At 28.6% G+C, this 27,008-nt stretch overlaps 2 protein-coding genes across 7 annotated transcripts in view; one reads left to right on the top strand and one right to left on the bottom strand.

Moving 5' to 3' along the window:
• On the top strand, positions 1-21,703 carry LOC142322106 (gamma-glutamylcyclotransferase-like). Its single transcript, XM_075360799.1, has 3 exons — positions 1-325; positions 9,083-9,216; positions 16,312-21,703. Exons 1-3 carry the CDS (start codon positions 215-217, stop codon positions 16,604-16,606), a joined length of 540 nt encoding a protein of 179 aa, XP_075216914.1. The 5' UTR covers positions 1-214; the 3' UTR covers positions 16,607-21,703.
• Positions 21,704-22,671: 968 nt separating this feature from the next.
• Positions 22,672-27,008, bottom strand: part of puml (pummelig) — a 40,937-nt gene continuing 36,600 nt past the window's right edge. For all 6 annotated transcript variants that reach the window (XM_075360796.1, XM_075360792.1, XM_075360797.1 and 3 more), the window contains 2 exons: positions 23,610-23,793; positions 22,672-23,046 (listed from right to left, as the gene is read on the bottom strand). In XM_075360796.1, coding sequence (XP_075216911.1) covers positions 22,909-23,046; positions 23,610-23,793 — 322 coding nt within the window. In that variant the 3' untranslated portion in view covers positions 22,672-22,908. The remainder of the gene's footprint in view (positions 23,047-23,609; positions 23,794-27,008) is intronic.

Below are 27,008 nucleotides of genomic sequence, written 5' to 3'. Positions count from 1 at the left end.
GATTTTTTTTCAACCAGTAGCTGTGATTTATCAGCTGGTGCGTTTCTTTATATTGGTTGGTATAAAGTAATTAGTGATAAGTTTGCGTTATAATGATAGTGTCAAGTGTATAATGGTTTTTTTGAGTTGTTTTTATAATTTCTTTGAATAATAATTCGTGATCCGTATGTTTTTAACTAGCTTTTAACCTCTAGTGTGATTTTATACACAAATTATGGCAGCTTTACAAACTTTCTTATATTTTGCATATGGTAGTAACCTTTTAGCTCAGAGAATACACATCGCTAATCCTTCCGCGGAGCGTAAAACTATTGGTAAAGTACTTGTAAGTTACATTAATTCATTATTTTATGGCATTTTCTTATTTTTAAATAATGTAATTCTGACCTCAATATATTATTCTCTGCATATATCCATACATTTTCAGTTGTATATGATTAAGAGATCAGTTGTAGATGAAATAGTCTAATGGAATTTGATTTAATATACCATTTATATTTTGTCGTCTGCAAGACTGTGGTTCAAAAGTGTAATTTTAATTTAAAAAAGAATTTAGTAATTTATTTTTATTTTTTTGTGTTTTTAATACTGTAATATTGATTTTGTACGACTAATACCGTAACTAATGTCTGTGAATAAATACCATTAGTATTAATGTGAATGCTATTTGGTCACTTAATATTAATGGAACAAATTTGTAAATTTCTATCATAACTTTCATTCACCTTCTACAGAATGCTTTCCTTTTGAGCTATTTGACCATGTAGGATATTTTATCATTATGTATTTTAAACTTATTTACTGTGAGTTTCAGTTTGATGTATAAATTTATGGACATGGTAAATTTCACAAGTTAAGATTATCTTATTTTTTATTAATATTTTTCTGCCTCACTACAGAGTGTTATTCTGATTTAATTCAACAGTTTGATTCAGAATGAGATTAGCATATTATCACAGAATGAAGTCTGAGAATTACTGGGTTTTTTTTTGTAATCACAATCAAAACTAATTGGGTTGTGTAGGTTTGGTTGTATTGAAGTTAAATGAAGTTAACTAAACTGTTTCTCAGATTTGAACAAGAGTACTGTAGCAACAAAGAATAGCAACTGGAACTGTCAATTGCCAGTGAAACTTACTCATTGGTGGGATAGTTTTAAATATTTTATTTATAAATAATATTAGAGTTCATCAAAGAGCATATATCCCCTCCAGTTCATTTACAAATTTAGTTCTTCATCAGAAAAAGACCATCCTTTGTTATCTTTCTAATTCTTGTGTTATGAAATGGTGCACAGCAGATATAAATATGAATTCAGCAAGTTTGAGTTATATCTCAGTAGTTAGGTTGAATCATTCACTCCCAAAACAATTACAATTTTTGTTTTCCAACAGCATCAAACAAGCTATCATTTGTTTGATGCTGTGGCATGCTGATTATAGGCAATTAAAAATTTTGTGAGGCTGTTACATCATTTGTAATGCTTCACACCATTATTCAATTCAGTAAAAAAAAGTATTTCAATCTGCGTGTTATGGTGTTACTCCATATGGTACAATACAGTTTTATTGATAATTTTTACAACACTTTTATTCAGTGTTATTTTCATTTACAAATTGTGTTTTAGTGCCAATTGGGTTTTAACAATGAATGATTCTGTCATGAAATATAAATCGGGAAAACCCTTAGGTAGCTCCAAAAAAAATTATCAGCAATATAACCTTAAAACAAGATAACCTTGATTGCTTGAAAAGTTACAGGCATTAGCGAAAGAACAATTTTTATATAATATAGAAACAAGAAATTGATGATAAACATGTTATGCCTAAAAAGACTCGAAACCATGTGAAAACAAGTGAAAAGTTGGACAGTTTTACTAAAACTGTTATCAGAAAAAATGCTGTGAATACCGATCAGAACTGCAAAATTTTTCTAGAAGGAGATTACATCATGTTTTAAAATCAGTGAATTTTTGTTTCATGTCCAGAAAAAATAATTCTTTATTGATTGAACATGAAGTTGAAGAGATTGAACATTGAATGTGAAGAGGGTAAGACAGTTTATTATCTAGATTAAACTTGGGTTAATGTGGGACATGTACAGGAAAAGGTATGGATGGATAATGAAATAAAAGTCCAAAAGGTGCTTTTATGAAAGATTTGTCAACTGGGGTCAAAACCGTGGCTGGAAAAGGTTAACGATTAATAGTAATGCACATAGGAAGTAAAAAAGGATTTTTGAACAGTGGTTTATGAGTATTTGCCAATCTTCCCAAGAGTATCACGATGAAATTAGTGGTAGCAATTTTATGCAGTGGTTTAAAAAAATTATTGCTGAAGCAATCGTCATATTAATGGATAATGAGCTGTACCATTGCCTGAAAACTGAAAAAATTCCAAATGCTTCGACCAAAAATCCGAAATTGCCAAATGGTTAAAATAAAAAAAAATTCTCCACACCATAGACATGCTAAAAGTAAAACTTATAAGACTAGTAAAATCAGTTAAACAGAAATATATTCATTATAAAATAGATGAAATAGCAAAATTAAAAAATTGTGTCATGTCATGTTGCACCTTCCTCCAAACCATTGCAATTTTAATCTGATAGAATTGATATCTACACAGGTTAAATGTTACATTGGGAGTAACAACACAGCATTTAAACATTAGTGATGTAAGAGATCAATTGATAAAAGGTGTTAGTAGAGTAGACGTAAATGCTTGGAAAAATTATATTCGACATATAATTGAAGTAGAAAAAAAGTGTGGGACAGTCTGTGTGAGAATACTGTTGAATATATTGTGATAAATTTGGGAAATGAGACAATAGTTCAACAGACAGCAGCTTATCGGGTACTGAAGAAATACATTGAGGTAACAAAACTTTTTTCTGTTTTAATTGATGAAATTTTAATATGGCAGTAATGTACTTCTTAATTTTTTTTATTTTTAATATAAATATATCATTTTACTACAATTTTCTAATTTTTGTATTACAGGTTATTTTTACTTTATTTTTATGATAAAGGTAAAGAGAAGTGTATTTTGTGTTGGATGGATTACACTAAATTAAATTGTATTAGAATCATCATACTGTTATGTTATGGTTTATTGTATACTTTCATGAAACAAATTATAGTGAATAAATCAGCAACTTTGTGATTTATTTTAATTTACTTTACTACAATGGTACTGTCAGGAATTTTTTCTCTGAAGAAATGATATCTTACATCAATGTGTTTCATTCATGTAAAATTTTTGAGATTGTATGCAACTTTAATCACTGACTGATTATCCTCATAAATCAAGAGAGGATTTTCATGTATCTTAAAAACACCAAAATCAAATAAAATATTTCTTAACCAACAAGCTTCACTAGTTGCTATACTTAGCGCTACATATTCAGCTTCGATTCTTGATAATGAAACCCACTGCTGCTTTTTGCAACACCAAGATACAAAATTTCCAAAAATTTTAAAGCAGTAACCAGTTGTCAATTTTCCGTCATAATCACACTTCAGTCAGTATCTCCTTATCCTACAATTGCATCAATCACAATCTGTTTGTAGACTAAACCTAAATTTGAAGAACTTTCAATATAACGAAGAACAATGCAGTAATCACTTGCAGCATTTTGAAGATAACTCAAAATATTAATACGATAACATGTCCGGCCTTGAACCCATGCTGCATACATCAGACTACCAATTATTTGACGTCATTGCATTTCTATTTCTGGACTTTCAGATCTATCTCGTTTTAATAAATCTAATTAGAATTTTTATCAATTGGTTTACAATCTAACTTATTAAATTTTCAAAGTACCTTTTCCAAGTATTGCCTTTGATTAATAATTGTGATAGCTTCCACTATATGTTGTTTGACCTTTATACCTAAGAAATTAGAAATCATACAAAAATCTTTCATTTTGAAATTTTAATTTAACATGAATTCTATTTTAACTACTCTTTCACTAATAATAAAAATTAGCAAATCATCCCATGTAAAAATAAAAATATCTTTTCATTATTTACACACCTCATGTAGAAATTAAGATAATTTTTAGATCTTATAAAACCTTCATTTTTAATTACAGAATGAAATTTAATATTGCAGTCTCTTGGTGATTTCCTAAGTCCACAGATAGATTTATTTAATTTGTAGATTTTACTACTACTAATTTCAACTCCAACTGGTTATAGAATATGTACTTTTTCTTGTAACTCACAATGTTAAAAAGCTCCTTTCACAACCCTCTGGTAGACTGATCAACCCAAATTATTTACCTCTCTCATGTTTATTCTAAAGGTTAATAATTTTGCAATTGGAGTATAGATATTCAACTCTAGATTGTCCATCTGTTGAAAACCTCTAGCCACCAACCTAGATTTATATTGCTCATTACTGTTCTCAACTTCTTTCCTTTTAAACACCCATTTAGTCTCGATCGCTTCTTTATTTATTGGTGACTACTTCAGTCCACATATTAGTTTCATTTAAAGTTTTCAATTCAGCCTATTTATTTGTATTACCATGTTTAATTGCTTCTGTATAGGTCATTGGTTTGTCTTGTGTATTCACATTCTTCAATTCAGTCTTTGAAGAATTTCTCTTGATTTACAGTCTGCCCTATAGGCAAAAACTCGTTATGGACAATGCCATTACTATCAAAGAAACAAATTAGCATGGTTTTGATTTTTGATTTGCTCATTTTTGATTTTTTAGGTTTTGGTGAGTTTGAAATGTGCTACTCCTTGCTCTGGCATTTTGTTTCTGGGTCGTACTCAAATAACCAAGATTCATCATCAGTAATAACATTTTTTTAGAAAATCAGGATCAGTTTCAATTCGCTCTAAAAGATCGCAGCACACTTCCACCCTGTGTTTTTCTGTTCAACAGTGAGGTTTTTTGGGACCAATTTTGCACAGACTTTTTTCATGCCCAATTTGTTTGACAAAATTTGATGAACTGTGGTACAGTTCAAATTCAATTGTTCTGCAATCATTCAGACAGTTAATCGCCAAGTCTCTGATTCGCTCACCATTGTCATTACTTTTTGATATTAATGGTCTTCCAGAGCGTGGATCATCTGCAATTGATTCCCGGCCATCTGAAAATGCTTTAAACCACCTAAAACTTGGGCTAGTGACAGAGCGTCATTTACATACGCCCTTTTCAATTTTGGAAAAGTTTCAGTATTATTACGGAGTTTAACACAAAACTTGATTGTACAATGTTACTTAGTAGCACTCTTTTTTGTAACGCACAACAAAAACTCGTTTCACAAAAATTTTGTTTGTCTCACATGACAACAATAGATTAAAAATATTAATACCTAATATAAATCAGCTGTTCATGCAACCATAAGTTTACTAATTACTTTACAGTGTTGCCACTTTGGCTGCCAAAAAAACTAGTCTCATTACCTTATTTACAGACCTCGTATATACACTTCTGAACCAAATATGCCTAGCCAGTTTATGTTAACACTTTTATTAAACCATAATTAAAATAGTGTTCCTCTTTCTACTGTACTGATACTAACTCTTTTTAAAAAATAAACAGTAGTATTCACTGCTTCTGCCCAAAAATGTTTTTCCAGTGATTTTGCTTGTAGTATAGTTTTAGCTGCCTTTATTATGGTTCTCATCTCTCTCTCAACTTTACGATTCTGCTCAGGAGTATATGTTGTACTCTTTTGATAAAGTCTTCCTTTTAGTAGTAGCTAATTTACTTTTTCATTTACAAATTTTTCATTGTCTGATTTTACAACTTTAATCTTTAAGAATCTTTAATCTTTAATCTTTCTTCTTTAAGAAAATGTATTACTCTGTAATTAGAATAACCATCTTGATCAACATGCAATATCTAGAACCTGCAAGAAATTTAACCTCCTTAGGGCCACATAGATCAATATGTACGTACTATCTCACGTGTGTAATTGGTAATTGTGTTGCTTGGACTGAATGAAAACCTACGTTGTTTGTCCTTTATACAAACAAAACACAATCTTGTTCATTAGATATCTGTATAAGTTTATGTTATTCTTTTTTAGAATTTTTTTTACTTATTCAAAGTTTTGGTGTCCTAAACACATTTAGAAGACTGATGTAGTATACATAAATTTGGAGAAGGAATTTGATATACAAAAACCATATGTTAAACATTTTAAATAAATTTGAACTGGATGTAAAAAGATACTAAATATAGTATGTATATATAATCAGGTAATAGCGGTGATGGTATTTAAGATGGAAGATTAGTTCTAATTTAGGAAGGAGTGTTAAAAGTATGTAGTTAGCCCCCATTGCTTTTGAGTTTGTAGAAGTAAAATACATGTATTGAAGGGTAAATTTGAGATTGGAGTAATAATCCATTGAGAAAAATTAAAAATGTTATGTTCACTGAGGATATGGTTCTTTTGGCTGAAATCAAAAATGTTATAAAACATATTTTGAATGGCATGGATATATTAACAGAACAGAAATTCATTTCGGTAATAGATAGCAATTAAAAAAAGGTAATGATATGTGATAAAAAAGAGGGAAATGAGAGATTAAACTTTAGAAAATAAGATCATAATATACCAGGAATGACAGAATTTTGTTGTTATGGATTAGAATTACAAAGATAATTTTAAAAATGCTTGTGTTGATTGTAGTTATTTGTTAGTGAAACATGAGTATAAGGAGATACAAAAAGAAGAAACTTACAAACCTTTGAGATGTGGTATTGCAGGATTATGTTTAAAATTATTTTGGTTGATAATTACCAAATGAACAGTTCTTTCTTTTCACATATAGAAGAAGAGAGTAATTTGGGGCAAAACTGTGAAAAGTACTACACACAAGATCTGTTTGTGCAACTCATGCTGCTATATAATGTTACGCAACAATAAATCATCGCTTAAAAATACCTGCATAGTAATTAAAACTCATATAAAAATAAAACTCAAGTTCCACTACAACATTTTACTTGTAATTATTTTGTTATCTTGTAAATTTAAAATTATTATGTTTTTATCACCAACAGTAATTATAAATATCTTTGTGTTGAAATTTGATTGTTTATTTAACTTGGTGTTACATTACATCATAAATACTGAATGATTTGACACATTAAAAATTGCTATTTATTTTTTTTCTTGATTTTTTAATTTTTTTTAAAGCATTGAAAATAATTTTTTTTAAATGTATTAAAATTAATAATTTTAATGTGAATAAATTGTAAATAAGTTTATTCTATTTAGATCACTGAATAATTAAACAGATCACTTAGGGAATGGATTGGTAGGTCTTGTGTTCCATAAATAATGAAAAAATTGCTTTGAAATTTATCTGATAGGATGGGAATACTTTGATCTGAGCAGCACAAATTTATAAATCACAAAATAAAAAAAATAGATTATCAGAAATGACAAAGAAATGCTTGTCACATTCTTCATTCCACCATATTCTCTTTTTGAATTTAGTCATTCATTCCTAACGTTTTTTGAACTGTGTCATTTAGTTGTTTTTGGATTTTGCCCCAATCCTTTTCTTCCTTTTCAATTTTAATTTCTTTTTGAAATTTTCTCCTATTTCATCATTAATTCTCATTCTATCAGTGATATATTATTTAATTTTATGTAGCTTTTATTAATCAGTTTTTTCTTTGCTTTGATGATCTCATCAGATAGCTTGGGTGTGGGAGATGGAAATGGAATTTTGTAGCATATGAAAAATACCGTGCCTGACCAGGCATGGGATCTGTGGTCTACAAACACACATTTTCACATGGAAGTGCAGCTATTTAGGAAATGTTTTTTTATTCATAAGTAGATATTTGAAGTTATTAAAACTTAAATAGAATAAATTTAAATTGTGCAGAATAAATGTAAAAATAGACTTTAAAAATAGAATAGAATAGAATAGAATTTAAAAATAGAATTTTAAAAAATTTAAAAATAAATTAAATAGATTGCTTAGATCAGGAATGGTTGGATTTGTTTTACTTTAGATAAAAAAGGAACTGTCTCAGCATTTACATGGATGGATCAAGGAAACTGTGGTAAAACCTTTATTGGAGTAGCATCACAAAATACACAATTAATTATAAAATAAAAAAAATATTTTGATTAAAGCCCATATGAATTGTTAAAATATAAACACTTTAATTATTATTAAGGTAAATACATGAATTTACCAAATATAAAAAGCACATATGTACTGAAATAAATTTTACATATTAACAAATAAATTTTTACGTATTGAACAAGATGAAGAAAATCAGAGTTTCAAAATGTTTTAATAAATATTATTTTAAAATTTGCAGACAGAATAACATTGTTTATGTAAAAATATTTTCAATTTTATTTTAAATATTTGGTGAGAAGATTTTTTAAAGTAATTTCGTAATTTATTAAAAATAGCAGTGGAAACATAATATGACCCTCTCTCATGAGCTGAAGTATTGTGTTTTGTTACTCAGACATATCTTCAAGCTTATCAGGTTCGATCGAATGTGAAGGTTCTGATCACTGTGTTCTTCAATTTCAAAGGCTTAGTGTATCATGAGATCTTGCCTGCAGGTCATATGGTCAGTAAGAAATACTACCTAGAAGTTCTCTGTTTTCATGAAGCAATCTGAAGATAGTATCCAGATTTGTGGCAAAACAATTCATAGCAATTCCACCTGCTTTTTCATTAATTTTTGGCCAAAAACAACACTGTTATGATGCCTCAACCTTTATGTTTACCAGATATGGCCCTCTGCAACTTCTTACTACTGTCCAAGCTGAAAAGAAATATAAAAGAATGATGTTTTGCTAAAATTGAATAGAAAGTCAAATTTGTCATAGAAGATAAAAATACTGAAAATTGCGTTTCAGAGGTACTTTGAAGATTGAAAAAGAGCTGGCACAATGTATTATTAAGGGGAGTACTTTGAACGTGACAAAATCAATATTGATGAATAAATAAAGACTTTTTGAGAAAAATTAAAATTTTGCATTTTTTTTTAGATCAAATCTCATATATCTGCATGTATATAGTAGTATGAAAAATGTAAACTAATTGTAAATATTTTTTTTTTTTTGGCAGAATTATCGTCTTGATTTCAATAATTATTCACAAAGATGGAAAGGTGCTGCAGGTACAATTGCACCTGATAACAATACTGTTGTTTGGGGTGCAGTTTGGGAACTTGATAATAAGCATTTGGAAAGTTTAGATAAGTATGTTTCATTATATAAATATTTAAAAATAATAATTCTTTTTACACATGTCTATAAAGTTTCTTTTGAGACAGAATTCTAAATTACTTATTGTAATAAATTAAATTGCATTCCAAAAAAATATTTACAAGAAAGTTTTTAAAAAAACGTTTATGGAGTTACATTCTATAAAAGTTTACATATTTGTAGTGAAATATTCAAAAGTTTTTATTATGCAGGTAAATGTACGGTTAACCCTACATTTTTATTTGTTTCTTAGAAATAGAGAAAGAAAGAAATTTATAAGTCTAAAGTAAAAGTATACCATTTATTACTTTACACACAGTTTATAGCTGGATCTCCATCTATGACTGACCATAGCCTCTTATGATTGTTTCTTTCAGCTCCTGCAGTTCTTATACTCAGTATTTTTTTGAATAAAAAAAAATGAATGAAAAGTTTGGATAAGTGCCTTGTACTGTTCATACAGACTTGAATTTATTTTTTTCAATTGCCAAACTTTGATGAGCAGAATGTGCACATTCCCATCTTGTTGAAAATATGAAAATAAACATTTTTGGACCACCCCAAACTCCTTTTAGTTACAAAGGATTTTAAATGGAGGTCTTAGTACCTCCTGCATTAATTGAAAACAAAAAATGTTCCCATAATTAATTACCAGACAGCTGACACCAACATGGTTCACTTAAATAGAGCTAAATGTTTCTCAGTGATTTCATTGAATTATTAATTCTCTCACATATTTTGTTTGGTAATGAAACACTGAATGGAAAATGAATTTCATTAGTTAAACCAATCCCATAACACAACTATGAGATTTTGTGTTTTGTTATTCAAAGTGTTGCAAAGTTAAATCATTTTTATGTACAATGCAAAGTTTAATATGAAAAATCTGATATTAATATGAATTTAATATGGGGAAAATCTGGAATTATTTAAAAAGCACCTGATTAAACCTTTTAGTCCTTGTACTCTTGCCTGTTTACAAGAAGACCAATTTGGACAGAGTTCTTTTCTTAGCCTAGTTTTTCTTTTTCTTAGCCAATTTCTCCATTGTTTTACTGTTTGAGGAGATTCATATTTAACTTCTGAACACCAGTAATGTCTCTAACTTTTTTTACATGAAATAACTGCTCTATGCAGTTAACATATTAACTTGAAAATAACAATTTTCTCTGCGTTATATAAATATACGTTGTTAACATATCCTTTTATAAAATTACAGCAGATATATTCTATGGGACTATCCAGTATTGCATTGTTATTGATTAGAACAAAATGGCATATCTCTCTTGGCATTGCTCATTTTACAGTTTAATTTTTTTCTTAGTCCAACCTGAAATGGGAAATGAAATATAGCAGATACAGTGTTTCATTTGATAGAATTTGGTATGATTTAAAAATTTGAAATGAAATCAATAGTAGTAATATATCAAAACATAATTTATTTCTTTTAATACTCATTATGAGTACAAAATTAAACAAAAAATTTATAATATTTTGCTTCAGATATATATATTTGATATAAATTATCTTAGAAAATTTTTTTGGAATATTTTTACATCCCCTTTTCAGTCAACAAATGTCAAATATGTTCTGCTGTTAAGTATTTAAATGTGTTATATCTACAGATGAAAATATATCCTGACTGCCCAGTCTAAAAATAGTGTTTTAGTCAAATATAATCACTAGTGCAGTTGTATCTTTCAATATTGTTGTTGCTTTCATGTTTAGTTCTGTTGTTCTGAAGGCAAGAGAGAATATGTTGGTGCACTGCTTACATACTTAATTCATCTTTCTATTTATTAAAAATAGATCTTATAAAAATGGGTCCCAAATAAATAAATTAATCCTATTTACAATATCAATTGTCACAAAAATAATCAATTTTAATTTTATTTTGACTATGACTACATCTATTGTGTATAGTTTTAAGCTTATTCTTTAATTTTAAAAAAATTGTCTGATTAAGAGATGCTAACCTGCTTTTTTGCATTTACTTCATTGATGTATATTAAGATTCATTCGATAATTTTATTCAACCTAGTAGGATGCAGTTTTTATTAATTATTTCTTAATAAAATTTATTGTTATAAAAAACCAGTAAAATATTTATACTGAGTGTGATGACTCATCTTTAATGATGCTGACAACGTTGACTTTCACTTAGTTTTCAGAATGGACTTCCACCAAGGTGATTGTCATAGTAGTACAGCAGTCATCAGTAATCTGTAATCATTTTATGAGCCCATATCCATTAATCCTCTTCTGTTCTGGTAAAGCAATGAGAGCAGATGCACACTTAACCTACCTAACCAGCCAAAACTTTTCTCATCGGTATTATAAAACCAAAATATGTTGGTCATTGTTTTGAAATCACAAGGGAATTTGACTCAAATTTCATGGAATCTTGGACTGCAAAACATCAGACAACATACATTTGTACACTTGAAATATCCTTGTGCATTCCACTGTATGTAATACTAAAGAAGCTTCAAAAATTGAGTTAAAACAAATACCTTACAACGATGCGAATAAAAAATATTACTGTTCTGCATAATAGTGCACAAACCCACTTAGTGGAACTATGCACTGTTATGCAAGATGGTGGTAGTTATTCGATGAGAGTCAGCTAAAACTGATGATTTGGTACAATAAGTACCCGAATGTGTGAGTGGCAATAAGTGAAGTAATATGGGTATTAAAAATAACTTTTTTTTCAGAGTAGTTCTCGTTTGTATTTTGTTTCTCTTTTTGGGGTTAATTGCAGGTTGGTTAGATATTTTAACATCTTTCATTTTGATACATTTTTAAAAAAATTATTTTCAGCAAAATTACAGTATTCTGTTTTTGCTCTAAAGTTTTACTTAGATATCTATGTTTCTTCACACTGAAGATCGATAGATTTGATTTTCTTCTCTTATACGTACTTCTTACCTGCATATAAGTTTAAACTAATCTGATTATTTACTAAACTGTGTTAAATTTTTTCCTGGCATGTTTTAAGTTTTTGTCAAATTCTATTCTCGGTTCTTAACAGATTCCTTAACTCTGGTCTTTCAATTGTTTTAAGTTCTCTTCCTAGCCATTTTTATGAACTGACAATTATGTTATTATAATTGCTTGCATTAATTGAAATGAGAGAAATATTTGGTTGTAATTTTCTGTAGAAATTTTTTACAAATGTAAAAAATTTCATTTTCTATAAAGATGTAATTTCTCTAAACTTTCTTTTTACATAAAATTAACATACAGATATTTCGTCATACCGTGATTTCTGTATCAGTTTATATCGTCTGTTTAGTATACCTTCATATTAGATGAGGGCAGACAGTCAGCTTACAATAGTTTATTGATGCCCTTTTTTTGCAAGATGAAGGAGGAGAGTCCTTAACTTAAAATCCAAAATGGCAGCTTTCAATCTCGCTCAATTTTGCAGTAAACACCATTTAAACATATTTGAGTGTTACAAGTTGCTTATTGATGATATATTTACCATCAGTGGCAGCAGCCAAATAACAGTTGTTCCAGCCCTATAATCAAAAAATCTTGGGTTCATTTCTCCATGCCATCTTTTTTAACTTTTATTTTTCTTCTTACATATACACTAACACAGATGTTTTTCTTTCTCTTTCCCATATTTCCTTCATTTTCTCAGAGTGCACCTGTTATCTTCTATTCATTTTATTACATAGATGAGTTTTTATTATATAATATTAACAATATTTGTAAGAATCTAGAGAAAAAACTATTTCATGTTTGGTGATTATTATTTTATTTGAATATAACAATTATTAAACTAATAGACAAATTCAGTTTTATAAAACTTTACAAAATTTAAATAAATAAATAAATTTATTTTAATTGTCAGCTTGCCTTTTACAATCCAAAATATAGGAAGGAATCCCTTTTCTAATACACTGCAAAGGGGCATCAATAAACTTTGTTGCAAGCTGACTGACTGTCAATGTCAGGAATTTTTGTATTCATCCAATTATTTCATTGAAATCCTAAATATTTGTTTCTCTTCCATATCTTAATTAGATTATTTACTGTGTTTATTGTCCTTCACTCTAAAATTTTTCAAGCTCTCCAACTAACCAGTTGACTATCTTATAAATGTCAACTAACTTCCTTGCTAGATAAATTTGGCTAATCTCTTTTTAAATGACTATTTATGATTACAAGTGTAATCGTATAAAATGTAATGTATTCTGAACATTTTTTTTTTCTCTAGTGAATTTATTAAGTTGCATCCTAGCAGTAGAGAAAGTTAATAAACAAATTAAAATTTTATATATTATATGCCATCCAATTCTTGCTTTATTTTATTGTTGCTGCATTTTCATAGTGTACTTGTTGAAGCAGGAAGAAAATTGAAAAAATTAGTTACAGCATTTTTGTTATAGTCCTTTAGTTAAATTTTCTAAATGCCAATTGATTTTAAAGTACTGCCTTCATCTTTAGGCTTGTTCATTTTTGATATTTGTTAAATATTTAAAACAGATGAAATATATATATATATTGATAACATTTTGTCATGTAATCTAAAGTTACTGTTTGATTCAGACCAAATATTGATAAAGATTTTCTAGTTTCATTCTAATATAATTTTTTTATTGAGCGAAAATTATTGATTTTTAACTTCTTTTAAAGACAATTGCAGTAAATCCCTTGACATTCTTTGATTTTTTATCTGCAGTTTTAAAATAATAAATTATAACTACATAATATATAACAAAATACTGAAAAAATATTAGTTCTATCTGTGGTTATAAAACTACAATGGCTACTAGTAAAATAACATTATTTTAGATAATGTTAACTTATTTGGTTAGCTGGCATCTCTCCCGCCACCACCCCATTCGGTCGCCCTAGAGCATAGACCAAATGTTCCGTGCCAAAAAACGGCTACTGTGCCTCAAAACAGATTTGCGACCTCGTTATTCCTAATGCTCCTAGTGAGCTCCTATCTTGCGTGAACGGTTAAGCTGGGTGCCGTATAGCACCCGCTTACGTGTCCCTACCGCTCACTTGCCAAATTAAAACTAGATCGGGGAGGCGCACCCCTTGTTACAAATTAAAACTAAAAATGTTACAAGTTAAAAAGACGGCAATTTAAGCCGCCACGCCTCGGTCGCTGTCAGTCAGCTAGTGCCTGTCTACCATTTAAAGCGCTTGGAGCTTTTACTGGCTGGTGGCCAGCCATTATTTCGGATAAGGACTTCCCACAGCTCCGCTAAAGGAATCAATAAATCCCATTTAAATTTAAAAACTAACGATGACGGTTGAACATCGCAACCTCATCGAGGAACCCCCACACGGTCCGACAATGCGGCTCTCGCCACATCTACTCGCCGTTTATGAGCGGCCAGTTTTCCCCCTGACCTCTAAGTTCCAGGGTGGCTCGGTCTCTGGCCCCCCCAAGAGCAGGGCAGTCGAACATAAGATGTTCATTCGACTGGACCTCCCCGCAGACACACAACTCATCAGCCGCTAGGCGAAACCTAAACAGATATTGCATCAAATTCACATGGTTGGTGAGCACTTGGGCACCCGACGCCCTTAAAAATGAATGTTAACTTATCTAGAAAAACAATTTATAATTTATAATTACAAATATTCCAAAATAGTAATTTCACAGAGTATTATATCTAGCAGATTATTCCTTGGATGTAATAACAATATTAGAAAAATTACAACATAAATCGCTAAACAGCATAAATGATTCAGTTACAAAAAAATGATCCATCTTGTTGGATGTTCAATGTTCACATCAGTGAAATAATTGAATTGAACAGTTGATTTAACAATAATAGAAATTGTGGTGCCAAAGCATATAAGATTAGTAAAGAGGGATTAAAAGAAATCCAGCCTTTCTCTAATACTGTGTGCAGGTTGTACAATTACTAACATACACCTGGGGAAACACGAAGAAAAGTGAATTACTCAACAACCAAATAATTTTGAGATTGAAGATGATGACAGCACAGTTAAACAATAATTTGCTATGAAGTTCATGATTAAAATGTTTATTTTGGCAAAACAGTTACATAATCAAATTCTGGAGTTGAACTCATCCATCCATGCAATTAATTATATTATGTTCAACAGGAGATGAAGTTTCTAATTTCTAATAAGGAGAGGTGTCATCTCCTTATTTTTCTAGAATAGTGAAAAATGACTAGCTATTTTTGAGCAGTGGAAAAATTAGTATACATATTTCATTTTTTTAGGCAATTTTGATTAATAAAGGATAAATAAAAACAGAATTTTAAAGTAAATATCTTCTTTTTTTTCTTTTAGTACGTAGAAGGCATTTATGCACATTCTGGTTTATATTGTTGATAGTGTGGAATACAAAATAAAACTGTTGGAAACATTTTTAGTTAATACCAGTTTTTTATTTATTTTAAACTGATGAATTTATATAATTTATTTTATCCCAATAATCATTGCTTCCAATAAAGGGTGTATACTTTTTCCAGTACATCTACAGTCTAGGACCTTAAGGTTAAGGCAGTTTTCATATACATTTTCCATTGTGGTTTTCACTGTATTTTTGTAGCATATAACCTGTAATAGCAAGGTAACTTTGAAATAGATCTTAGAGACTCTTTTTTTCCTGTTTAGCCTCTGGTAACTACTGTTTAGGTAATTCTTCAGAGGATGAATGAGGATGATATGTATGAGTGTAAATGAAGTGTAGTCTTGTACATTCTCAATTCGACCATTCCTGAGATGTGAGTTCTTAAGAGTCTGAAATTCCTTAACGTTTTAGCTTTAGATAGATGGCCTAGTTGACTTACTGTTAAACTAGAGATCACAAATTTGAATCCTGAATAGGATTGGGGTTTTGCTCACCAAGAATGTTTTCTTTTAAAAGAATATACATTTTTCTTCCCAATAGAAAGAAAGAGTATATTGAGTATGTTGAAGATAAGTTTTTGATTCAGTAATTAAAAATAAATAAAATAAAACTTTTCAAATAATGCAATTACTGTTTACATCTAAAACATTTATTAGTTATTTGAATCTTATTTACTGTATTATGATTCTTCAAATTAAAGGGTGATTGTAATATATTTTTTACAGCCAAGAAGGAGTTGCTGATAACATCTATAGAGTAATTCAGGTGAATGTAATTACACCTGAAGGAAATGAAATCAAATGTCGTTGTTACGAACTGTGTGATCTTCCTCCTGCATTGGGCAAAAATGAAAAATTCCCAGAATCACGATACCCGTCAAAGGCTTACTTAGATACAATCATTGCTGGAGCAAAAGAAAGTAAACTTCCTGATGAATATATAAAATATATTCAGAGTTTCCCTCACAATGGATATGATGTCAAAGTTAATTTCACCACTCAATTTAATCAACTACAGTGATTAAAAAATATTATTTTATTATAAATTTTTACTGTTCACTTCTCATAGCCATATTTATTTTATAAGGTTTTACGATAGAGAACATTGCGTGTTTATATTTAAAGCCACTGCAAATAGAAAAATCATTAAGCCATTTATTTTTGTAACATATAGTTTGTTTATACTATATCCATGACTAGAAATTTTTACTTTGTTCCTAAAAATGTTTGTATTAATTGCAATTATAAACTTTCTTTTAAGTTATGTCTAAGGTAGGAAGGTCTAAATTTAAATTTATTTAAGTTATTTGATGTAAGTTAAAATACTGTGATCGAGAAGTCTGAGTAAAGTAGTTAAAAAAAAAGTTAAAAAAATAGTTATACAATGTTATTTAAAAAGTATCAACACTTTTAAAATTATAACTTATATTTGAAATGTTTAAATTTTTTTAGTTTTAATTAAAAGGTAGCTTACTATCATCAGCATTATGGAGCTTTATAGATGTTTTGTAAATTTCATTCCTTGTAGTGAATGTTAAGAATTTGTAAAAATGTATTTTAATGTGGTGGTTAATGCAGTCAATCATGTTTAAAACATTAATGACTCCGGGAAAGCATAAATATAGAACAGTTTTTCAGACTTGCAGTGAGCTAGGTCAGTATAAGACTAAGATGTGTCTGTGTTTCAGGCGAAAAGGAGCAAAGCATCATCGTGAAATTATTTTGTAAATATATATTTAAAATATTCATCGATGATGATCGATTTCTAGAGATATTAATAATTGCACATTTTCTCAGAAGGATTTTATGAATAAAAATAAAATTTTGAAATATATATACATATATACGTATGTAATATTATAGAATTACATATTTTGTAATTATTTACACGATTCAGAAAAAAATTAATAATTTCAACAATATTTTGTGGTGTAACTCTTCCATTAGCTGTAGCCTTTATATTAGCCTATGCAACTCATTTCGTTGTGTACCATCGAAGAGCTAATCTTGATTTAGTAGACAATCAAGTTGAAAGAGGATTTTATGAGCAACCCATCCAATGTTCTGACTCTTGATAAGGCAACATAAGTTAGACCCACCTGAAACTCTTTATTGCCAGCATCAACAATTGTTTTCTCTAATATGATACCTTGGGTTCTATGAATGCTAACAGCATATCCAAGCATGATAAGAAATTTTTTTCATGTAAAAGAAATGAAATGCTTTGCCTTTTAAATGAAGTAATTGGCAAGATGGGAACTGAATTGTTGTACAGTATTGGTTCAGTATAATTTTTCAAAGTGCACAGTGGTATATTTTCATTGTAAACTTCATATTCAACTGAAGGATTATATATCAGTAATTGTTCCTACTAAATCATTGACAAGACCTTTCACTACCTAAAGATTTCTTTGTAGAAGTATTTTTGTACCTTTAAGTAAACATAATTCAGCAGACAATGATTGAGCTTTAGGCAGTAGAATAGATAATTAAGGCAATAGGTTGCTTATTATTTTCTAGCTTTGTATTATTGAATCTATTGATGTCAGCATTTTTTTGCCATAATACAGATTGCATTTTCAAAATAGCTATTTCCAATATTATTAACATAAAACCCAGAAGATAAATTTCCATTGTAACGCTATTCTTGATAGCCCCTACTGGAGCTGTAGCTAATAACAAAATTGATAAAACACTTCACTAAGCTTTTAAAATACCGGCTACAAGAAATGTTCCACCATAACTTGGCAGAGAATGGAAACTAATTTTGAAGACCTTAAAAGACAAAATTTGTTATTATAAACAAAACAAGTATGTTTGGGTTGAATTTATTCTTTAAATTAGGTCAAGACTAAGACATGCTACACTGCAATCTGCAAACCTTACATTCACCAGACTTTGCATAAATTTAGTATGCGATTGGTAACAAGTTCCTTTAGTGTATGATCCGAGTTTATAAAACTTTGGGAAAAATTCTAATACTATCCAGGGAAGTTTATATGTGCAGTTCAAAAAAGTATTTTTTCTACAAATTATAAAACAAATGGGTGATAAGCAAAGATCTTTCATAGAAGCTCAACAGAATTTCAAATAGAACTATCATAGACATTGATTTTCATCTATTAAGAGTCTCTGAAAGATTTTTGCTCATCACCTGTTTTGTCATATAATTTGTGTAAGAAAAAATACTTTTTTACTATTCATATTTGCTATTGTGAATTTTTATGGATTTCTTTTTACATTGTTGACAAACATCACACATTTTCTTTTAAACTGATGTTCTGCCACATTTGTTACAATTGAAAGAGTGCAAATGTTTTACTTTCTGTTCAAACTGAACTTATAAGTTCTGAACTGAGAATTGTCATCAATTTTGAAAGATATATCACTATTTTCAATTTGTTGAGATCATTGTTAGCATTGGAAATATGACTAATGACCAAGAGTACTTCCTCTCCATCTCTCCATGTTTTTAATTGACGAAAACACAAAGATATGTGCAGGCCTGCACTGATGGGAAAAACAAATCTGCATTATAAATAAAAAATTATAATAGGTCACTACCAATTAATATAATTTTGTGATGTCTTACCTTTCACACATGTAAGTTGATCGTAAAACACTGATACACACAGACCTCTACTCACGGAGAAAATAAACAATGAATGTGGAGAACAATCTTTCTTCTTTCTGCTGAACAAGTCTCAGTGTGCTTTTGTGCATGTTATGATTACTCATTCTCTCTGGCTGCACGAGTTTAGCTGAAACCAATAAATGAAATGTTTTGCATTTGCCATTAACTCTAAACCTTTCCGAATTACTTCGTTTATATTTATTCATTCTTCATTAAATTCCCTTTATCCATTTTTTATTTATTTTTCAAGATAAGAAAAAGTTAATCTTTAGAAAATCAAAATCAGATCCATCGGTTTTTTCATTTGTTACAAGTACATATAAAATTTCTAATTTACCGCTTCATCATATTTATTTTGTTCATTTTTAAAATATATTTTCATACATAGGTCAAAAAGGATTAATTTTTTGAGTTTTTTATTTGATATAAAAGTGTAACTAATTTCAAATCTACTGCTCGATTATATGAAAGGATGGACATCAAAGAAATACCCTACATTGGCAGCTGATCAGCCATATACTGCTAATTTGTCATCCTTCTTGGAAACCGATGTATCGTTCAACTTGACTTGACCAATCGATAGGTTCGAAAGATATGCAGCCTTGGATATGTGAGAATTTAGATTGATCAGACAGTTTCAGAGGGGAAGGCTGTCAAAAAATGTGCAAAATTATGGATAGTGGGGCTTTGTCCCCAATAAAATAGGTGTTTTAATTTGCTGTGATGTACTGTCTATAATTATTTTGCAGTACACTGAACTCTGTGAAACACTGCAATGAAGAGCCCCATTTAATCTATTGACATCAACTAAGCCTAAGCTAGAAAAAAATATCCAGCTTAAATTAAGTAGCACCAACACAAATAAACTTTGAATTAACATCTTCTAATAAATTACATTAAAATATCTAAAATCTTTCTCTCACTGATAGATGAAATATGAATTATTTCAGTCATGAGAACAGTCTTACAAATATATTAGTAAAAGGATTTAGCTGATACAATGTTTATAAATTAACAGCAGTTATTACTTACCAAATCTTATTTTTTTTAAATGCATTTATTCACATTCGTATTACATTCATATGTAGGCTAGTGTCCTAATGTACATGCTTTATTTGTAATAAGTCAATCAGTGCTGCTGAATTATTTTTAAGTATTACATTTTTTATTTGTAACAATTGCCCAGTAGAAGCATATATGCATACAGATTTCTGTTTTCAACTGTGGTTTGTTGGAGAAATAGTGATTATCATAAAATTAGACTTAAAAGTTGTTTGATAAAGTATTACATAAAAATTTTCTGAACAGTAAAAATTTGAAAATATGAAGTAATAATGATGACAATGCTTATGATTGATTGTATTAACTTGGATTGATAAAGTTATGATTAACTGATTATAATTTTCATGTTACATTAATCAACTGTAATTTAAATAAATGATGAGTCGTCAGAGTAATATTTCCATTGTATTATCTAATGCCGCAGCACTTAAATTTACTGAATGAGAGGAGAAAAAAATATTTCCAAAGTAATTTAACAATAGATCTATTCTACAATCCTGAGTACGGTATACATTTATGATAATTATAATCATGACGTTATTTGTTATGAGCTGGATCCCTCTCTAATATTTGATGACTATTCCATTGAAACCATGTCATACTTTAAAAAAGTCTGAATGTACTCTTTTAGAATGTAAAGAATGTTAAGTTACCTATAACAGCATCTGCTATGTAGAGGAAAGGTAGACTGCTGTCAATCGGTGACAATTAATAAGAAATGTTAAAGTTGTGTGTAGAATTGAAGTCTGAGAGAATGAGGAACATTGAGCTGTCAGTAATTTGATGTTCATTACCAATAAACATCATTGAACATCATTAATACCTCACCATCATCCCTAGCCTAGCTTCTAGTGAGTGAAGTATTGCACATTCTTTCATGGATGTAAGATAACTTTCATTGTATTATAAATTTTTTTAAATGTGAGAGTTGATCAAAAATGGTCTGACTAAAAGTAATTTTCTTTCATCATGCAATATCTAGAGTTATATTTTTCATGCTGATAAATGAACATATATAATAATGCAATGTGTTGCACAAAATTAAAAAACTACCTAAAATGTTATTAATAATACTATTTTATTTTAAATAGAATTTGCAGTCTCTTCCATATCATCATATACTAGATTATAAAAATTTCTCTTGTCTTATCTAAATTTTGCTTATCTGAACGAAGTCTTAGTTATTTTAGATTATTGTACTCCACTTTTATTTTGAAAACGTATTTATACATTTTACAGCTTATCATTTTGTTTTATTACAATACATTGTTATGATATAGAACAAATGCGATTTATCTTGATATATAAAACTAATCACTAATTTTGTTACATATGTAATATTGTAAAATTTTATTGTAAATTGTGATATACTTTTGTATTTAATGAATAATAATAATTAATAAAATTTTTTATTGTTGTTTATCTTATGGTTTATACTTTTCAATACAAAGTTGTTGCATAGAAAAAAATAAATAATCATAGTTTGAGTTTTTAGTATTTTTAAATATATTATGCTGAACTTATTAATTAAAAAGCAAGTTAATTAACTACTTTTAATTCATTCTTATGTACATCAGCTGGAAGTGAATTAATGACTGGAGTAGCTGCTTGCATTGTGGGGGTCTGGCTTAATTGTTTGTAGTTTAGTTGGATATTTCCATGAGTCATATTTCTGTAGGTGGATAAGATTGTTGTTACTTTAGAAAACCTGTACCCCACACTCAATCTCAAGTGACTGTTTAATTATCTGAGGGAAAGCAGTTTTTTTGCAGCATGTATTTATGCTGGTCTATACAGAATGATTGATAAATGTACTGTCTTACCTTGGATAAAAAATCATGTACTTGGAAGTCTTTTATTAGGAGTTGTGGAAGGGACTTATTCAGTGAATGAGAGACTGTCATGTTACAGTTTTTCTATAGGTAGTTCACCATCCATCCCTTTTCCTTTTTAATCCTTTCTCCAAAAAGCAAAGAAATTGAAGAATTTTATCTGTTCTATAACTCAGAGGTTATACTGTGTACAGGATTTGGAAGCATTAAGAAGAAGCTTATGATGATTATTATTAACTGACCAATGATGAAAAAATAATGATAAAATTAGTTATAGAACTGGGTAATAGTAGTTAACAGTAAACTCAACTTGTTAGAAACATAACACTCATGTTTTCTGAACACAGGACGTTTTGATTTCTATATAAATATTATGATGACTGGTTTCATATAAAAATTATGATATAGTATTGCACCTGCTTATTATGACATATATAGCAGTGAAAGAGGTCTAAATAATTTTACTCCTTTTTACGTAACAATAAATAATATTTATTTTTATTTCAATAAATAATGTAACAGGAAATAAAATTGTTTAAAACAAATGAATATTTACAATTTGTTAATTCGAATAAAATCACTCTTTTATACCCAATGTAAACATATCTAAAAAAAGAAAGAAGTAAATACTGGTATATGTCATAATTATGACAACAATTAAAATGCATACTGAAAGAATCAATTAAAAAATATATATTTAAATTAAAAATGTAAGAATTATTTCTTCAATTATGACTTGTGTTCACGAACATCACAGCGTAGGCATCCTTCAAATATCACATCTGGTTCATCACATTAATCAGAATCAACTCCAAGCGAATCCCTCTTTTCAGTTGTACCAACCTTATCGAACATGATGCAAGCTTCATTAACATAACGATTGAAAACATCAGATTTGTCGGCATATACATGGTGACCAGCACCAGAAATCATCTGTTATAAAAAACAAGATTTTGTCAACATTACTGTTTGAAATAAATTAATTTAAATAGATAAAAACATCAAAATTGAAATTAAATGAACAGAACAATTTTTATAGTTATTAATATCATTGAACTGCACAGTTACTCACATCTTTCTTCCAACAAAATATTATCTCCAGCAAGAGGCATAAAATTACTCTAAATGTGGATGTTATTTACAGTGAATTAAACAGTAATGCTGAAAACCAAATGATTAATTGTTACAGCTTGCAAAAACTACACATTGTTGGATTCCAATCCGTAAACAAGTTAAGATAATAGATACAAAATTATTCATAGTAGGAGGCCAACTGCACAACTGGCTCTCTTATTACTAGTTCACTCTTACTAATTTTCATATAAAGCACCGCAATGTTACAAATAAGAATACAAGTAGAGAATTTACAAAGTTGTTAGGTTTATCAATGCACAAGATGTAAGTTATACAATAGAAATGAAAGAACTATAATGTTGTTCTAATTACAAATCTTATACCACAACATAATTTTCTGATATTTACTTGTTTTACAGTACCTGTACATTAACGTAACCACTTCTTCTATCTCTAATTTTCTCTCCAGCTGAATTGTCAATCCATGAACGTCCTCCATACAATAATGTGATAGGTACAGTTGTATTAAGTAAATGTATTCGTTTTAACATAGGATTTTTGGCCCAGCCCATACCAGACATCATTGTATGGAAAGCACCTTCTCCTCTGTAATAAAAATTATATATTCTGTAACCACCTACATGAAATACATTAAAAAGAAGCCATAACCTTTATACTGCCTTTAAATATATTTTTTAACTATATATTTCAAATTTCAGTAAAAAGGTTTTTTTTTTTGGAAATGTGAATGTCAGAAGTGAACGAATTGAATCTTTTTTATTCTTTTGAACAGGATACTATTTCACTATTTTTACCCTTCATAATTGTTTACGCAATCTGAGAATTATTTAAATAAAATACAAATATTTAATAAATTAATTAAATGTCATCTTACCCTAGTGTTTTTTTTTCAGGAATGGGCTTTTTCTAAATTTTGTTAAAAATGTAAAAAAAAAATAAGAGCTATGAAAGATTTGGTAGCACAAAATTAAAGGTATCAGTTTCCTGAAACAAGTCTGATGGTAGTTTAAGCAAGGGCGATTGTTAAATTTATAATTATTTTTTACCATTATATTTTTATTTGTGTATTGTATTGTTTTTGTTGTTTGTTAGATGTCAAAACCATCATAATAATTACAAGCAGCCAGACTTGAATCACAAGTCTGTGCTGAAATTGGCACAACTATTTACTTCAAAAACATCACGCATTCCTTGTCAAAGTCACTAAACTAAAGAAAGGGGAGCAAATCATTTCAAGTTTCCTTCTTCAATAATTTGAATATATACTGATAAGCATCGGCATGCCAAGCCCAACAAAATGCAAGTAATACCCTCGTTGTTTACAACAGGCAATAGTAATACAAATAAACAACTTTTGAATAGTGCCTTTTGAAATTCAAGTCCTAAAAAAAATAATAGAATCAATAGTTAATTTTTTTTTTAATTTAAAAAAAACACTTTTTGTTTTCATACAAAGCATTACACATACTGCCACAACACAAGAGAAAATCAAATACAAATAAACTGTAAAAGATATTATAAAAAGGTTTCTATATTTTTACTGTTCTGAACATATCACAAAAGCAGTAATGAGAAAAAAGCAACATTGATAATTTCTTTTAAAAACTGATTCTGTTACAATGCTACATGTATATAAGCTAAATTTCCTAGCTTCACTGAAATAATATCAACTTCGGTCAGAAAAAAGTAAAAATTATTATTTACACAAATGTGTGAAGCTTACGTATTATGTGTGAAGCATACGTATTACAACATATTCATTTGAAGTTACTTCAGTAAACTCAATAATAGTAATCTGAAAGATTAATGAAATTACAACCAGGATTTAAACCTAGAACTTTATGGATGAAAGTTCCATCTTTATTATTATTTCAAAGTAGTAATATTCTAACATCACTTTATATTGAATTTGTTATTCGACAAAATACCAATTTAGTATATATACTAGCATTACAAACTTCGTTTTGTCAAGCTCATGAGAAAATTAATTCATGGCAGCTTGAACTAACTGTAACTAATGCTGCAGTCGCTACCAATAATAGCAGTTGAAGAGAATGTTAAATAAATATTTATTCAATAACTTCTTTCCAATAAAGTTATTAAAGTAGCGAAATTTGTAATCTTTCATTATTCATATATTACACTGAAACAAAATGTGATGAGCCAGTTTCCAACACAGCGTTATCCCAACAAGTGTAATTACGCATGCAGAATCACACATCATACTGCAAAAATAGTACAATCCACCAATTAATTTATATTCTTTTTTTTATATTGATGAAGCTAAAATAGCTCTTTAATTATAATAAAATCCAGATGAATCTAAGAAAAGTAAGTAATTGTACTAAATATAAAAATTATGATGATCTTAGCAGAAAAAAAAATTAATTTCTATTCCCCATGAAACAGAAAATCCTCATGAATGTAAAATGTTTAATAAATTTATGGTGTATATCAAAATACACAAAAAGAAATTATGTATGTTTATATATTTGGTATAAACATTATGCCAAAATTTTAAGTAACATTTTGATAAATACAATTGTTTCATATCATACAGACAATAAAATCCTATATTAGATCTATTTTTACTGCAAGTAAGAGGTATATCAAATAGTATGTGACAATTTAAATAGCTATTACAATGGAAGAACATTTTTAAAGGTTTTAAAAACATTTATCATGACATTGATTAGACACAATTCTAGTTACGTATATCTTGCATATCAAAATTTAACTACAAGTTTAAGTTTAAGTTGCTATAAGTTTAGAATATGTAGATTTTTCTAAAATAGACATACAAGAATGTAGTGTAAGGATTCAAATTTAGCTTTTAAGAATTAAAATAGTGAGAAATTAATACTAAATTACTTAATATCAATTTAACTTTCTCATTCTAAGATACTATTCCATAGAGCTATAAATATTTTATCATAACTGTAAGGAACTTATTACCAAAATGCAAATATTAGAATTGATTATTTATTTAATTAATCAAATTAAGGAAGCACCTAAAAATTGATATGTGGCAATGTAAAATGTGATGTTTGTTTATTTTGTTTAAATATTAAATGATTAAAATCTGAAAATTTACTACCTTTAAAATGTGTGAAATAAAGCATCCCAATACAAAATCACATGACAGATAAGAAGGTAAAAATTTTGAATAATAATTAAATATTTCAAAATTATCATACAAGGTCTGTAAATAAAGTAATGAGATTAGTTTTTTTTGGTAGCCAAGGTGGCAATACTGTAAAGTTACTAGTAAACATATGGTTATATGAACAGTTGATTAATATTAGGTATTAATATCATTGATAAACACAATTTTTAACATGCAATACATTTTTTAATCTGTTTTTTATGCTGAAAACAAATATGAACTCAATCTTTCTATCGGTCACCATTTTTGAAAAATTTTTAAACTTTAATTAAAGGATTTTTTTCATTTTTCATAGTTAGTATTTTAAGCTCCTATATTGTATTTTCTTAGCTCATTCTTTATTGTTTAATTTTATTAACATAATTTGTAAGCTATAAATAAACAATACTACACAAAGAATTAAATCATATCAGTCACATATTATGACATCATATCTAATAATGAAGAGTGAGCCTTCATGGACAAGATTAATCATGTCTGTGCAGGTCAAAACATGTAGCTGAAAACACATGCTGTATTGTTTGTATTAAACACTGGATTTAGGAACGAATTAATTTTGTTCAGCTTATTGCTGTCTTAAGTTTGTTAACAGTGCAGTGTCATAATGCCTCAAAATTGTGTAAATGATGTGGAT

This window comes from Lycorma delicatula, chromosome 3 (genome assembly GCF_047948215.1).
Source record: "Lycorma delicatula isolate Av1 chromosome 3, ASM4794821v1, whole genome shotgun sequence".
NCBI classification, from domain to species: Eukaryota; Metazoa; Arthropoda; class Insecta; order Hemiptera; family Fulgoridae; genus Lycorma; species Lycorma delicatula.
The sequence above is the reverse complement of the archived record's forward strand: the minus strand, read 5'-3'. Positions and strand labels throughout refer to the sequence as shown.

Coding starts and splice junctions, on each gene's coding strand:
- LOC142322106 (XM_075360799.1), top strand. CDS start 215: ATGGCAGCTTTACAAACTTTCTTATATTTTGCATATGGTAGTAACCTT. Junction 326..9,082: donor AAACTATTGGTAAAGTACTT/GTAAGTTACATT, acceptor TTTTTTTGGCAG/AATTATCGTCTTGATTTCAA. Junction 9,217..16,311: donor CATTTGGAAAGTTTAGATAA/GTATGTTTCATT, acceptor TATTTTTTACAG/CCAAGAAGGAGTTGCTGATA.